The sequence below is a fragment of the Salmo trutta genome, chromosome 22, assembly GCF_901001165.1.
Source record: "Salmo trutta chromosome 22, fSalTru1.1, whole genome shotgun sequence".
Taxonomy (NCBI): domain Eukaryota; kingdom Metazoa; phylum Chordata; class Actinopteri; order Salmoniformes; family Salmonidae; genus Salmo; species Salmo trutta.
Window position 1 is genome coordinate 1,747,259 of NC_042978.1, and position 13,993 is coordinate 1,761,251.

Genomic DNA, 13,993 nt, shown 5'->3' on the forward strand with positions numbered 1-13,993 from the left:
ATTTAAAAATTCACAGTGTAGGTTAGAAAAAGTATGTGAACTCGTAGGCTAATGACTTCTCCAAAAGCTAATTGGAGTCAGGAGTCAGCTAACCTGGAGTACAATCATTGAGATGAGATTGGAGATGTTGGTTAAAGTTATACAAAACACTCACAAAATTTGAGTTTGATATTCACAAGAAGCATTGCCTGATGTGTACCGTGCCTCGAACAAAATAGATATCAGAAGACGAAAGATTAAGAATTGTTGACTTGCATAAAGCTGGAAAGGGTTACAAAAGTATCTCTAAAAGCCTTGATGTTCATCAATCCACGGTAAGACAAATGATCTCTAAATTGAGAAAGTTCAGCACTGTTGCTACTCTCCCTAGGAGTGGCCGTCCTGCAAAAATGACTGCAAGAGCACAGGGCAGAATGCTCAATAAGGTTAAGAAGAATCCTAGAGTGTCAGCTAAAGACTTACAGAAATGTCTGAAACATGCTAACATCTCTGTTGACGAGTCTACGATACGTAAAACACTAAACAAGAATGGTGTTCATGGGAGGACACCACGGAAGAAGCCACTGCTGTCCAAAAAAAACATTGCTGCACGTCTGAAGTTTGCTGTGAAACATCCAGCACCTGGATGTTCCACAGCGCTACTGGCAAAATATTATGTGGACAGATTAAACTAAAGTTGAGTTGTTTGGAAGGAACACACAACACTATGTGTGGAGAAAAAAGGCACAGCACACCAACATGAAAACCTCATCCAAACTGTAAAGTATGATGGAGGGAGCATCATGGTTTGGGTCTGCTTTGCTGCCTCAGGGCCTGGACATCTTGCTATCATCGACGGAAAAATTAATTCCCAAGTTTATCTATACTTTTTGCAGGAGAATGTACGGCTATCTGTCTGCCAATTGAAGGTTAACAGAAGTTGGGTGATGCAACAGGACAACGACCCAAAACACAGAAGTAAATCAACAACAAAAAAATATGCCTTCTGGAGTGGCCCAGCCAGAGTCCTGACCTCAACCCGATTGAGATGCAGTGGCATGACCTCAAGAGAGCGGTTCACACCAGACATCACAAGAATATTGCTGAACTGAAACAGTTTTGTAAAGAGGAATGGTCCAAAATCCCTCCTGACTGTTGTGCAGGTCTGATCCGCAACTACAGAAAACGTTTGGTTGAGGTTATTGCTGCCAAAAGGGTCAACCAGTTATTAAATCCAAGGGTTCACATACTTCTTTTTACCCTGCACTGTGAATGTTTACACGGTGTGTTCAATAAAGACATGAAAACTTGTAGTTGCTTGTATGTTATTAGTTTAAGCAGACTGTGTTTGTCTATTGTTGTGACGTAGATGAAGGTCAGATCAAATTTGATGACCATTTTATGCAGAAATCCAGGTAATTCCAAAGGGTTCACATACTTTTTCTTGCCACTGTACAACATATCTTGTAAAACAATTGTAGTTCCAATCCTTTAAGACCATCATTGGCTTACCTATTAATAAGTGACCAACCTCACTTGGTCAAGCCCAGGGACCAGCCAGAGTTGCCCCCTGTTGCTTGCATAGTTTTATGACCCTTCAGTGCTGTCGTGTCACACCAGGTGAGAATGGCCACGGTCAGACAAGGTGAGCGCCTCAGCAGCAGCCAGTGTACCATGAGGGGAGCAGGAAGAAGCTTTGATTTTACTTTAACTCGTTTTAACTAGTTTCCTTGGTTCAACCCCCACGGCCCAGTGCTGCTTACACACTGCTCTGCTTCGGCACCCGAGAAGAGGAGATGGAGGGGAGGTTTGGAGACAAGGCATGTCAGAGTCCCTGCTGTGTCCCCGGGCTCCTCCAGTACAACAGCCAGATCACATGAAGAGTGTGCCAGCCTGTCATAGTGCCAGTCACTTTATAATGGCAGACTCTCTCGCTCTCTCGCTCTCTCCAAATCAAATTGTATTTGTCATATGCTTTGTAAACAGCAGGTGTAGACTAACAGTGAAAGCTTACTCACTGGCCCTTCCCAACAATGCGGAGTAATAATTGAAAAATTATAAAAAGATGAATAAATACACAATGAGTAATGATAACTTGGCTATATACACAGGGTACCAGTACCGAGTCGTTGTGCAGGGGTACGAGGTAATTGAGGTGGATATGTACATATAGGTAGGGATAAAGTGACTAGGCAACAGGATAGATAATAAACAGTATCAGAGTCAAAATAGTTCAAAGGAGAGAGTTAACCAATAGATACCCAGACTATCTAACTATTTAGCAGTCTTATGGCTTGGGGGTAGAAGCTGTTCAGGAGCCTGTTGGTTCCAGACTTGCCGTGTGGTAGCAGAGAGAACAGTCTATGACTTTTTAGGGCCTTCCTCTGACACCTGGATGGCAGGGAGCTCGGCCCCAGTGATTTACTGGGCCGTAGGCACTACGCTCTGTAGCACCTTGCAGTCGGATGCCAAGCAGTTGCCATACCAAGCTGTGATGCAGTCAGTTAAGATGCTCTCAATAGTCACAATGCTCTCAATAGTGAATTGTATAACTTTTTGACGATCTGACGGCCCAGTCTCCTAAGGGGGAAGAGGTGTTGCCGTGCCCTCTTCATGACTGTTGGTGTGTGTGGACCATGATCATTCCTTTGTAATGTGGACACAGAGGAACTTGAAGCTCTCAAACTGCACCACTACAGCCCTGCCGATGTGAATGGGGGCATGCTTGGCCCTCCATTATCTGTAGTCCACGATCAGCTCCTTTGTCTTGCTGATGTCCGTCAATTCAATTCAATGGGCTTTAATGGCATGGGAAACATATATTTACATTGCCAAAGCAAGTGAAATAGACAATAAACAAAAGAGAAATAAACAACGGGAATAAACAATTAGAAATTAACAGTAAACATTTAAAATGTTATATTATTGTCTATGTACAGCATTGTAACAATGTGCAAATAGTTGAAATATGAAAGGGAAAATAAATAAAGAGATAAATATAGGTTGTATTTACAACAGTGTTTGTGCTCCACTGGTTACCCTATTCTTGTGGCAACAGGTAACAAATATTGCTACTGTGGTGGCACACTGTGGTATTTCATCTAATAGATATGGGAGTTTATCAAGATTTGGATTTTTCTTTTTCAAATTCTTTGTGGGTCTGTGTAATCGGAGGGAAATATGTGTCTCTAATATGGTCATACATTTGGCAGGAGGTTAGAAAGTGCAGCTGGGTTTTCACCTCATTTTGTGGGCAGTGTGCAAATAACCTGTCTTCTTTTGAGAGCCAGGTCTGTCTATGTCAGTCTCTCTCGATAGCATGGCCATGCTCACTGAGTCTGTACAAACAGTACCAGTCAAAAGTTTGGACACACCTACTCAATCAAGGGTTTTTCTTTATTTTGACTATTTTCTACATTGTAGAATAATAGTGAAGACATCAAAACAATGAAATAACACATATGGAATCATTTAAAAACCAAAAAAGTGTTAAACAAATCAAAATATATTTTATTTTTCAGATTCTTCAAAGTAGCCACCCTTTGCCTTGATGACAGCTTTGCACACTCTTGGCATTCTCTCAACCAGCTTCACCTGGAATGCTTTTCCATCAGTCTTGAAGGAGTTCCCACATATGCTTGTTGGCTGGTTTTCCTTCACTCTGCGGTCCAACTCATCCCAAACCATCTCAGTTGGGTTAAGGTTGGGTGATTGTGGAGACCAGGTCATCTGATGCGGCACTCCATCACTCTCCTTCTTGGTCAAATAGCCCTTACACAGCCTGGAGGTGTGTTGGGTCATTGTCCTGTTGAAAACAAATGATAGTCCCACTAAGCACAAATCAGATGTGATGGCGTTTCACGGCAGAATGCAGTGGTAGCCATGCTGGTTAAGTGTGCCTTGACTTCTAAATAAATCACAGACAATGTCACCAACAAACCATCACACCTCCTCCATGCTTCACGGTGGGAACCACACATGCGGAGATCATCCGTTCACCCACTCTGCGTCTCACAAAGAACCAAAAATCTCAAATTTGGACTAAAGGACAGATTTCCACTGGTCTAATGGCCATTGCTCGTGTTTCTTGGCCCAAGCAAGTCTCTTCTTCTTATTGGTGTCCTTTAGTAGTGATTTCTTTGCAGCAATTCGACCATGAAGGCCTTATTCACGCAGTCTCCTGAACAGTTGATGTTGAGATGTGTCTGTTACTTGAACTCTGTGAAGTATTTATTTGGGCTGCAATCTGAGGTGCAGTTAAATCTAATGAACTGATTCTCTGCAGCAGAGGTAACTCTGGGTCTTCCTTTCCTGTGGCAGTCCTCATGAGAGCCAGTTTCATCATAGCGCTTGATGGTTGATGTCTTAAAGTAATGATGGACTGTCATTTTTCTTTGCTTATTTGAGCTGTTCTTACCATAATATGGTATTTTACCAAATAGTGCTATGTTCTGTATACTCTCTTGGGGCTCTGTGGGGTCTGTTTGTGTTAGTACCAGCTGTCTGAAGGGACTCTTCTTTAGGCTAATCTCTCTGTAGGTGAGGGCTTTGTTATGGAAGGTTTGAGAATTCATTTTAGGTGCTTGTAGAATTTAATTTCTATTTTCTGGATTTTGATCATTTGTGGGAAACGTCCTAATTCTGCTCTGCATGCATTATTTGTTGTTTTACATGGTACACTGAGGATGTTTTTGCAGATTTCTGCATGCAGAGTCTCAATTTGGTGTTTGTCCCATTTTGTGAATTCTTGGTTGGTGAGTGGACCCCAGACCTCACATCCATAGAGGGAAATGGTTTCTATAACTGTTTAAGTATTTTTATCCAGATCCTAATTGGCAAAATGTTATGTTCCTTCTGCAGAAGGCCCTTTTTGCTTTGCGTCTCAGATCGTTCACAGCTTTGTGGAAGTTACCTGAAGTGCTAATGTTTAGGCCGAGGTATAGTTTTTTGTGTACTTTAGGGCAACACTGTCTTAGGTGGAATTTGTATTTGTGGTCCTGGCAACTGTACCTTTTTTGGAACACCATTATTTTTGTCTTCATGAGATTAACTGTCAGGGCCTAAGTCTGACAGAATATGTGCAGAAGATCTAGGCACTGCTCTAGGTCCTTCGTTGGAGACAGAAGCTCTCTCTCTCTCTCAAAAATAACTGAGACGTCAACAGTGATGCTCAGTCAAGTTCTTTGTGTTCCTTTGAAAATGGCCCCAACTGCATTTGAGCTCTCACTGCTGTGTGAACTTGACCTCCTCAGCTAGCGCCATGTGCTAGCCATCCATCTTCGGAATCAGCTATTTGATTACCCCGGACAGTAATGGTCGATTAAAGCACTGCAGAGTCAAAGGGAATTAGGATTAGCTAAGTGAAGATACAGGAAGTGTAGGTTGGAACATACTGGTTGAACATTACTTCTGTAGGGTATATGCTCAACATGTCTCTCTGTGGCAATTGGAAGTATCACTACATACTTTGCATAGCTAGAATGATTCGACTTTCAGATGCAATAGTCTCATAAGCTTACAACAGAAAAAAAGGAGAATAAAAGGAATCCCTGAACAAACGGTTTTGATTTTCACTCATGATGCCTCTCACATGCACAGCTTTCAGCCTAATTGTGAGATTTCTTCCAAATCTCAGAGCACCTAATTACATCTGTCTCGTATGTATAATCATGGATTCCTTTCACACACGTGTTCGTGTTTATTTTCTTCATTCCTTCTTTCTTTCGTTGTGTGATTTACTTAGAAAGTTTGCTGTCAAGCTGCAGTTCATACGAGCCTAATTAACACCCCTGTTCAACCTCATTTGGTCAAAGAATACAGAAAACCCAGGCTTTTTTCTCTCTCCCACATTCAAAGCAATTCATTCATCTGTCACTGCCTACAATTGCCGGAGCTCCGATGCACAACCAATTACCTTGCCCCTTGGAGTAAAGATTGATCGTCTTTTTTCGTTTTAAATTAAAAACGATGGGGTAAACCAAATAAAGATTAAGAAAAGTCTAACAGTCACCTTTTGTTTTGAGTCCGTAATTGGGCATAAATGTCAGAACATTGTAATCTCACATCAGGGTTTTCTCTTTAATGTTACAATTTTGGGGGCGAATTTGGAGGTAAATGGCGCAATGGCCTCAAAAACATTATTATGTCTGCATGTCTTTTTCTGTAGAGAATTAACCATTTCCCTGGGATGGGGGAGATTTGCCGGAAAGACTGTTTGGCAAGGAATATGTCCAAGTAAGTGCTTTTCCTGTTCTTTTACACCACTAAGTTGGTTACTAGTTTGTAATTGGATAAACATTTTTACAGTGAAGATATTTATTCCTCTTATTGTCCCCACTCCCTTTCTCTTCTCCCCGCACACAGAATGATCAAGAGCCAGCCTCAGGAGTACAGCTTTATTCCCAAAACGTGGATCTTCCCCGCCGAGTACACCCAGTTTCAGAACTACGTGAAGGAGCTGCGGCGGAAACGCAAGCAGAAGACGTTTATCGTCAAGCCTGCCAACGGAGCCATGGGTCACGGGTAGGTCAAGGGTGGAGGGTGAGGATGGATTGACGGGCCGTTACAAGTGACTGACTGAGAGAAAGATAATAGGGGGGAGATGGCCCTGACATAAGCTTGGAAATAATAATAACGTGCCAGGGCCTCAATTATGTAATTCAGTCAAAAGAATAAAGCGATTGTCATAGCAGGCCTCGTTATCAACTTTCCGTACATAAATCAGTGGATAGCGAGGACGCGGCTGGCACCCTGGCAAGTCCATTCCCTGAAGGTCCCTGCATGTGATTGTTGAATCACCACAGATCACCACGGAGACTGGGTCTGACTAGAAATAGACCCTGCTGCCCCGGGCTGCTTCTATCTCTCCTTCAGAAGGCAATGGCAGCCATTTTAGGCCAAATGCAGGGTCATTATCATTGGGCACCAAACGCAAGAAGACGGCCTGGAACAAGGTGGGACTGTACCTGGACTTTTCCAATAACAAACGTACCTATTCGTTGTCTGTTGCAAAACGTTTTTAAACGTTTTCCGTTGCTGCACAAATTATCACAGCCCAGGTCGATCACAAAGTCCAAAGGGTCTTTCAAGTACTGTATGTTGTGTAAAAAGTATTAGCCTAGTATTATGGCCCACCATTGCAATGATGTAAGACAAGAGTTTGCTACAGCACAGACAGTATGCATACGAGGCTACCCTGTTTTCTTTTTAAATATCTGATTCCTTTGGTCCGCATTATTTCCAGCACTATGTAGACAATGTATAGGCTGTTTTTCAGGGTTTGTAGTATTGTAAATGCTTGAAAAGAAGCCTTTTCAGCCTTGTAGTATTCTAAGGGAGCTTAGGCTGTATTTTGACTTTGCACCAATAGATGGAGGTATTGAAGTGCGTATAACACTTGTGTGTGTATTGGCCCACACTCATTTCTGTTTGTCCTTGTGGGATATGAGCAATACTTATGGCCCCATGCTACAGTCAGTAAGCCCTTATTTATTAAAAAATAAAAGCCGGCAACGGCTGAATTATTGCAACACATTACAAAAGTGAAAGATGATGAGATTAGCTCGGCCATTTGGAGGGGGTTGCGAGAGATTTAGATTTGAGAAACGCACAGCGTGACGCAGGAAATTAAGTTATATCTTCCCCAGTAATTTATTTTCAGTCTGAGAACTAAATGAAGTTATTGTTTGTGTCTGAACCGAAGCTTGTTAAAAAGTGTTGGGCTTAAACACAAGATCCCCACTGGTACCAAATTAAACCCAGGTTTTGATTACTTGACATGTGTGCTCATCAATCATGTCCTCTAATCTATAACCGCTCCGGCTACAAATACTTTTTAACCCTGTCCACATCATCTATCTTTCTATCAAAGTTATACCACTGACTTCTCAGATCTTCATCATACTTCAGACCTACACTGAAGAAAAATATAAACGCAAAATGTAAAGTGTTGGTCCCATGTTTCATGAACTGAAATAAAAGATCCCAGAAATCTTCCATACACACAAAAAGCTTATTTCTCTCAAATTTTGTGGACAAATTTGTTTACATCCCTGTTAGTGAGCATTTCTCCTTTGCCAAGATAATCCATCCATCTGACAGGTGTGGCATATCAAGAAGCTGATTAAACAGCATGATCATTACACAGGTGCACCTGGGGAAAATAAAAGGCCACTCTAAAGTGTGCAGTTTTGCCACACAACACAATGTCACAGATGTCTCAAGTTTTGAGGGAGAGTGCAGTTGGCATGCTGACTGCAGGAATGTCCACCGGAGTGGTTTCCAGAGAATTTTTTGTTAATTTCTCTACCGTAAGCTGCTTCCAACGTCGTTTTAAAGAATTTGGCAGCACGTCCAACCGGCCTTACAACCGCAGACCACGTGTAACCACGTCAGCCCAGGACCTGTATCCTGGGCTGTATCACCGTCTGGTATGGCAACCTCTCCGCCCAAAACCATAAGGCGCTCCAGAGGGTAGTGCGGTCTGCACAATGCATCACCGGGGGAAAACTACCTGCCCTCCAGGACACCTACATCACCCGATGTCACAGGAAGGCCAAAAAGATCATCAAGGACAACAACCACCCGAGCCACTGCCTGTTCACCTCGCTATCATCCAGAAGGCGAGGTCAGTACAGGTGCATCAAAGCTGGGACTGAGAAACTGAAAAACAGCTTCTACCTCAAGGCCATCAGACTGTTAAACATCCATCACTAATATTGAGTAGCTGCTGCCAACATACTGACTCAAGTCTCAAGCCACTTTGATAATTAATAATTGGATGTAATAAATGTATCACTAGTCACTTTAAAAAATGCCACTTAATATAATGTTTACATACCCTACATATCTCATTTCATATGTACAGTTGAAGTCGGACGTTTACATTCACCTTAGCCAAATACATTTTAAACTCAGTTTTTCACAGTTCCTGACATTTAATCCAAGTAAAAATTCCCTGTCTTAGGTCAGTTAGGATCACCACTTTATTTTAAGAATGGGAAATGTCAGAATAATAGTAGGGAGAATGATTTATTTCAGCTTTTATTTATTTCATCACATTCCCAGTGGGTCAGAAGTTTACGTACACTCAATTAGTATTTGGTAGCATTGCCTTTAAATTGTTTAACTTCGGTCAAACGTTTCGGGTAGCCTTCCACAAGCTTCCCACAATAAGTTGGGTGAATTTTGGCCCATTCCTCCTGACAGAGCTGGTGTAACTGAGTCAGGTTTGTAGGACTTCTTGCTCACACACACTTTTTCAGTTCTGCCCACACATTGTCTATAGGATTGAGGCCAGGGCTTTGTGATGGCCACTCCAATACCTTGACTTTGTTGTCTTTAAGCCATTTTGCCACAACTTTAGAAGTATGCTTGGGGTCATTGTCCAGTTGGAAGACCCATTTGTGAGCAATCTTTAACTTCCTGACTGATGTCTTGAGATGTTGCTTCAATATATCCACATAATTTTCCTCCCTCATGACGCCATCTATTTTGTGAAGTGCACCAGTCCTTCCTGCAGCAAAGCACCCCCAGAACATGATGCTGCCACCCCCGTGCTTTATGGTTGGGATGGTGTTCTTCGGCTTGCAAGCCTCCCCCTTTTTCCTCCAAACATAACGATGGTCATTATGGCCAAACAGTACTATTTTTAACTCATCAGACCAGAGGACATTTCTCCCAAAATTACTGGCTTTTTTATGGCGGTTTTGGAGCAGTGGCTTCTTCCTTACTGAGCGGCCTTTCAGGTTATGTCGATATAGGACTGATTTTACTGTGGATATAGATACTTTTGTACCTGTTTCCTACAGCATCTTCACACGGTCCTTTGCTGTTGTTCTGGGATTGATTTGCACTTTTCGCACCAAAGTGTGTTCATCTCTAGGAGACAATACGCATCTCGTTCCTGAGCGGTATGACGGCTGCGTGGTCCCATGGTGTTCATACTTGCATACTGTTGTTTGTACAGATGAGCGTGGTACCTTCAGGTGTTTGGAAATTGCTCCCAAGGATGAACCAGACTTGTGGAGTTTTACAATTTATTTTCTGAGGTTTTGACTGATTTCTTTTGATTTTCCCATGATGTCAAGCAAAGAGGCACTGAGTTTGAAGTTAGGCTTTCAAATACATCCACAGGTACACCTCCAATTGACTCAAATGATGTCAATTAGCCTATCAGAAGCTTCTAAAGCCATGACATAATTTTCTGGAATTTTCCAAGCTGTTTAAAGGCACAGTCAACTTAGTGTATGTAAACTTCTGACCGACTGGAATTGTGATACAGCGAATTATTATAAGTGAAATAAGTCTGTAAACAATTGTTGGAAAAATGACTTGTGTCATGCACAAAGTAGATTTCCTAACCGACTTGCCAAAACTACAGTTTGTTATCAAGAAATTTGTGGAGTGGTTGAAAAATGAGTTATAATGACTCCAACCTAAGTGTATGTAAACTTCCGACTTCAACTGTATACACTGTACTCTATACAATCTACTACATCTTGCCTATGCCGCACGGCCATCGCTCATCCATATATTTATATGTACATATTCTTATTCATCCCTTTACACTTGTGTGTATAAGGTAGTTGTTGTGAAATTGTTAGATTACTTGTTAGATATTACTGCACTGTCGGAACTAGAAGCACAAGCATTTCGCTACACTCGCATTAACTAACATCAGCTAACCATGTGTATGTGACCAATAAAATGTTATTTGATATGACCTCCACATCCAGCTTATTCACCTGAAGACCAACCACCTCGACAGCTGATTTAACTGAGGAGTATTTCTGTGTGTAATTTGTATTTGTATTTATTAGGGATCCCCATTAGTTCCTGCCAAGGTAGCAGCTACTCTTCCTGGGGTCCAGCAACATTAAGGCAGTTATACATTTTAAAAACATTACACAACATTCATAACAGATTTCACAACATATTAGGTGTGTGCCCTCAGGCCCCTACTCTACTACCACATATCTACAACACAAAATCCATCTGTACATGTGTGTAGAATGCGTATGTTATCATGTGTTTGTATGCATGTGTCTATGTTTGTGTTGCTTCACAGTCCCCGTGGTTCCATAAGGTGTATTTTAATCTGTTTTTAAATGTAATTTTACTGCTGGCATGAGTTACTTGATGTGAAATAGAGGTCCATGTAGCAATGGCTCTATGTAGTTCTGTGCACCTCCCATAGTCTTTTCTGGACTTGGGGACTGTGAAGAGACCTCTAGTGGCATGTCTTGTGGGGTATGTGTGTCTGAGCTGTGTGCCAGTAGTTCAAACAGACAGCTCGGTGCATTCAACATGTCAATACCTCTCACAAATACAAGTAATGATGAAGTCAATCTCTCCTCCACTTTGAGCCAGGCGAGATTGACATGCATATTATTCATGTTAGATCTCTGTGTACATCCAAGGGCTAGCTGTGCTGCCTTGTTCTGAGCCAATTGCAATTTTCCTAAGTCCCTCTGAACAATAGTCCATGTGCGACAAAAGTAGGGCCTGTAGGACCTGCCTCATTGATAGTACTGTTAAGAATGCAGAGCAGCACTTTATTATAGACATACTTCTCCCCATGCTGGCTACTGTTGTATCAAAATGTTTTGTAATAAAGCCCTTTTGTGGGGAAAAACTAATTCTGATTGGTTTGGCCTGGCTCCCCAGTGGGTGCGTCCCTGCCCAGTCATGTGAAATCCATAGATTAGAGCCTAATTCATTTTTTTCAATTGACTGATTTCCTTACTGTACATGGAGGATTTGTAAAGCCAGGCACATTTAACAGTTAGGCTGTTAACTATAGTCTTAATAAAGTTAGACAATTATGGCAAGGGCTGTTTTCTCGTCTCCTAACTCAACTGCTGCCTCAGACCCATTGTTCTCAACACCTATATGCTGGGTAACTTTGCTATTATGCACATACTGTATCTACATTGTCTAGGAAAAGGCACCAATTCAACAGCACACTGATGTTTCAGAACCGCGGACAGCGACCTCTATCCAATGTAGGAGAAAGTGTATTTGTTATAAAAGAATGTTTTTTTATTAGTGTTGCACCATTTTTCTTATGTAAGAACCATATCCAATTTCAGTAGCACATGTCTTAGGGGGGTGGACTGTCCACTCAGCCAGGTGAGAATCAGGCAGGTGTCTTGTACACCATGAAACTTTAGAAAGAATATACAGTACCAGTCAAAAATGTGGACACACCTACTCATTCCAGGGTTTTTTTTTATTTTTACTATTTTCTACATTGTAGAATAATAGTGAAGACATCAAAACTATGAAATAACACATGTGGAAACATGCAGTAACCAAAGAAGTGTTAAACAAATCAAAATATATTTTATATTTGAGATTCTTCAAAGTAGCCACCCTTTGCCTTGATGACAGCTTTGCACATTCTTGGCATTCTCTCAACCAGCTTCATGAGGTAGTCACCTGGAATGCTTTTGAATTAACAGGTGTGCCTTGTTAAAAGTTCATTTGTGGAATTTCTTTCCTTAATGTGTTTGAGCCAATCAGCTGTGTTGTGACAAGGTAGGGGTGGTATACAGAAGCCCTATTTGGTAAAAGACCAAGTCCATATTATGGCAAGAACAACTCAAATAAGCAAAGAGAAACGACAGTTCATCATTACTTTACAACACGAAGGACAATCAATCTGGAACATTTCAAGAACTTTGAAAGTTTCTTCAAGTGCAGTAGCAAAAACCACAAAGCGCTATGATGAAACTGGCTCTCATGAGGACCGCCACAGGAAAGGAAGACCCAGAGTTACCTCTGCTGCAGAGGATAAGTTCATTAGTGTTACTTTTCTCAGAAATTGCAGCCCAAATAAATGCTTCACAGAGTTGAAGTAACAGACGCATCTCAACATCAACTGTTCAGAGGAGACTTTGTGAATCAGGCCATCATGGTCAAATTGCTGCAAAGAAACCGCTACTAAAGGACACCAATAAGAAGAGGAGACTTGCTTGGGCCAAACACGAGCAATGGCCATTAGACCGGTGGAAATCTGTCCTTTGGTCTGATGAGATTTTTGGTTCCAACCACCGTGTCTTTGTGAAACGCAGAGTAGGTAAATGGATGATCTCCGCATGTGTAGTTTCCAGCATGGAGGTGTCATTCTGTGGGGGTGCTTTGCTGGTGACACTGTTGGTGATTTTATTTAGAATTCAAGGCACACTTAACCAGCATGGCTTCCACAGCATTCTGCAGCGATACGCCATCCCATTTGGTTAGCACTTAGTCCCACAATCATTTGTTTTTCAACAGGACAATGACCCAACACACCTCCAGGCTGTGTAAGGGCTATTTGACCAAGAAGGAGAGTGATGGAGTGCTGCATCAGTTGACCTGGCCTCCACAATCACCTGACCTCAACCCAATTGAGATGGTTTGGAATGAGTTGGACCGCAGAGTGAAGGAAAAGCAGCCAACAAGTGCTCAGCATATGTGGGAACTCCTTCAAGACTGTTGGAAAAGCATTCCAGGTGAAGCTGGTTGAGAGAATGCCAAGAGTGTTCAAAGCTGTCATCAAGGCAAAGAGTGGCTACTTCGAAGAATCTCAAATATAAAATATATTTTGATTTGTTTAACACTTCTTTGGTTACTGCATGTTTCCATATGTGTTATTTCATAGTTTTGATGTCTTCACTATTATTCTACAATGTAGAAAATAGTAAAAATAAAGAAAAACCCTGGAATGAGTAGGTGTGCCCAAACTTTTGACTGGTACTGTATAAACTGCTCAACTAAAGAAATGTTGGTCGACCAACAGCCTATCGACCAAACAATCGACCAGTTTACTAAATGGGTTCAGCCCTAGCCTATACCATACCTCTATTCCCTTGGATGTGATCAGGACAACATTAGAAAACCTTGTAAATACATGGTTTCCTCATTTTCCTGTTGTGGCTTAGTGCCTCCATACCTCCCTATAAGGTCCTACAGCCTCCATCCAGGCCAAAGCTTCTGTCTACCCAGAAAATAGTTTTATTTTGTAGTTTAT

At 41.7% G+C, this 13,993-nt stretch overlaps 1 protein-coding gene across 4 annotated transcripts in view; it reads left to right on the top strand.

Moving 5' to 3' along the window:
* The window catches only part of ttll7 (tubulin tyrosine ligase-like family, member 7), a 142,141-nt gene that overhangs the window by 60,726 nt on the left and 67,422 nt on the right, over positions 1-13,993 (top strand). For all 4 annotated transcript variants that reach the window (XM_029706283.1, XM_029706286.1, XM_029706284.1 and 1 more), the window contains 2 exons: positions 6,146-6,213; positions 6,343-6,501. In XM_029706283.1, the coding sequence (XP_029562143.1) occupies positions 6,146-6,213; positions 6,343-6,501 (227 nt within the window). The remainder of the gene's footprint in view (positions 1-6,145; positions 6,214-6,342; positions 6,502-13,993) is intronic.